Genomic DNA, 1610 nt, shown 5'->3' with positions numbered 1-1610 from the left:
TTCCCGTTAGATGGCATTAAAAAAAGGCACGAACTTTTTCCCATACCTAAATTAAATGTAGGAAGATTGTAATCATTATCTATTTCATATATATATATATATATATTTATCATTCTTCCTTGGTAAAACTTTGTAAACATATTTTATAAGTTATTGTGTATTATTTTTATAAGTCATTTTACGACTTATTTCTAAGCATTATTTGTAAATTTATCATGAGCCATACATCTTATGTAGACTACTTCTATGAGTAGTCATATATCCCATCTCTATAGACAGTACAAAGTTTTTACCGGTATAATTCATTTAGCGTAAATATAGTAAATAGTACTTGATAAATTAAATTTTTATTAAGTGCGGCGTATATATCGGAGTTACATTGACAAAAATTTTTACATTAAAAATCAAATGTTAAATGTTTGATGTATTAGATGGCTTGCAGCTTCACACATGGAACCCGTTAGTGCCAGAAAAATGTTCCCTTGCTTTGATGAACCAGCAATGAAAGCAAACTTCACTATTCAAGTTACCGTACGAGAAAATGGTTACAAACCTATCAGTAATATGGCGGAACATATTCAAAAGATAATGTATGCATAATGTATTTCTTAAAAAGAATTTAATTGGATCTCTTTCTTACAACTTTATATCAATTGCAAACACACACACATACACACACACACACACACACACACACATTTTATTTTAATATTGTTATTATTATTTTTTTTATCTCTAATAGAAAAGAGAATGAAATTTAATTAATAAATATTAATATCAATAAAATGTTAATATTAATATTTCTTTTGATATAAAAGTATGCTTTAAATATGTTGTATCTTTTGAATATCAATTTATTAAAAAATATTAATAGTGTTTAAAATATTAATAGTAATAAAAATATTAATAGTAATATAATAGTGTTAACAATAGAGAACATTATAAATATATTTGCCATTTTTGAAAACAAAATTACATGATTGTTATAAATCTCATTGAAACACAAAAATTAAAATGAATTCTTAAAAAAATGTTGCAGCGATGGTGGTATATCATATACCTTTTTCGAATCAGTACCGATGTCGACATATTTAGTGGCAGTTCTCGTTTCCGATTTCGAGTCTAAATCTAACAAAACTAATGAAATTGAATTATCTGTATACGCACGTCCCAACGCCATCAATCAAACCGATTACGCTCTATTTGCAATGTCTCAATTGATAAACTTCTACGAAACGATATTCAAGCAAAAATATCCACTTTCAAAACTCTATATGGCTGCGCTGCCCGATTTCGGAGCAGGAGCAATGGAGAATTGGGGCCTTTTAACATACAGGGAAACAAGTATGTTATATGATGAGAATCATTCGCCGATCACAAACAAACAAGATATCAGAAATGTTATTGCTCATGAAATCTCCCATCAATGGTTCGGAAATTTGGTCAGTCCTCTGTGGTGGAAGTATGTGTGGTTGAATGAGGGATTTGCTAGATATTTCGAATATCACGCTCCTGCTCGTGTACGTAATTAATACTCTGCCGATGTAATGCCAATTTATAGTTACACTTGAAATTTAAATCTTTAATACATAAAGAATTTTTCTAAGAAA

At 28.8% G+C, this 1610-nt stretch overlaps 1 protein-coding gene across 1 annotated transcript in view; it reads left to right on the top strand.

Annotated features, from left to right (window-relative positions):
* LOC108686192 overlaps nucleotides 1-1610 on the top strand; it is a 41489-nt gene that overhangs the window by 31159 nt on the left and 8720 nt on the right. Inside the window, 2 exon segments of the mRNA XM_018191344.1 lie at nucleotides 432-590; nucleotides 1040-1520. Coding sequence (XP_018046833.1) covers nucleotides 432-590; nucleotides 1040-1520 — 640 coding nt within the window.

The sequence above is a fragment of the Atta colombica genome, unplaced genomic scaffold, assembly GCF_001594045.1.
Source record: "Atta colombica isolate Treedump-2 unplaced genomic scaffold, Acol1.0 scaffold166, whole genome shotgun sequence".
Taxonomy (NCBI): Eukaryota; Metazoa; Arthropoda; class Insecta; order Hymenoptera; family Formicidae; genus Atta; species Atta colombica.
This window is presented reverse-complemented; position numbering and strand designations above follow the sequence as displayed.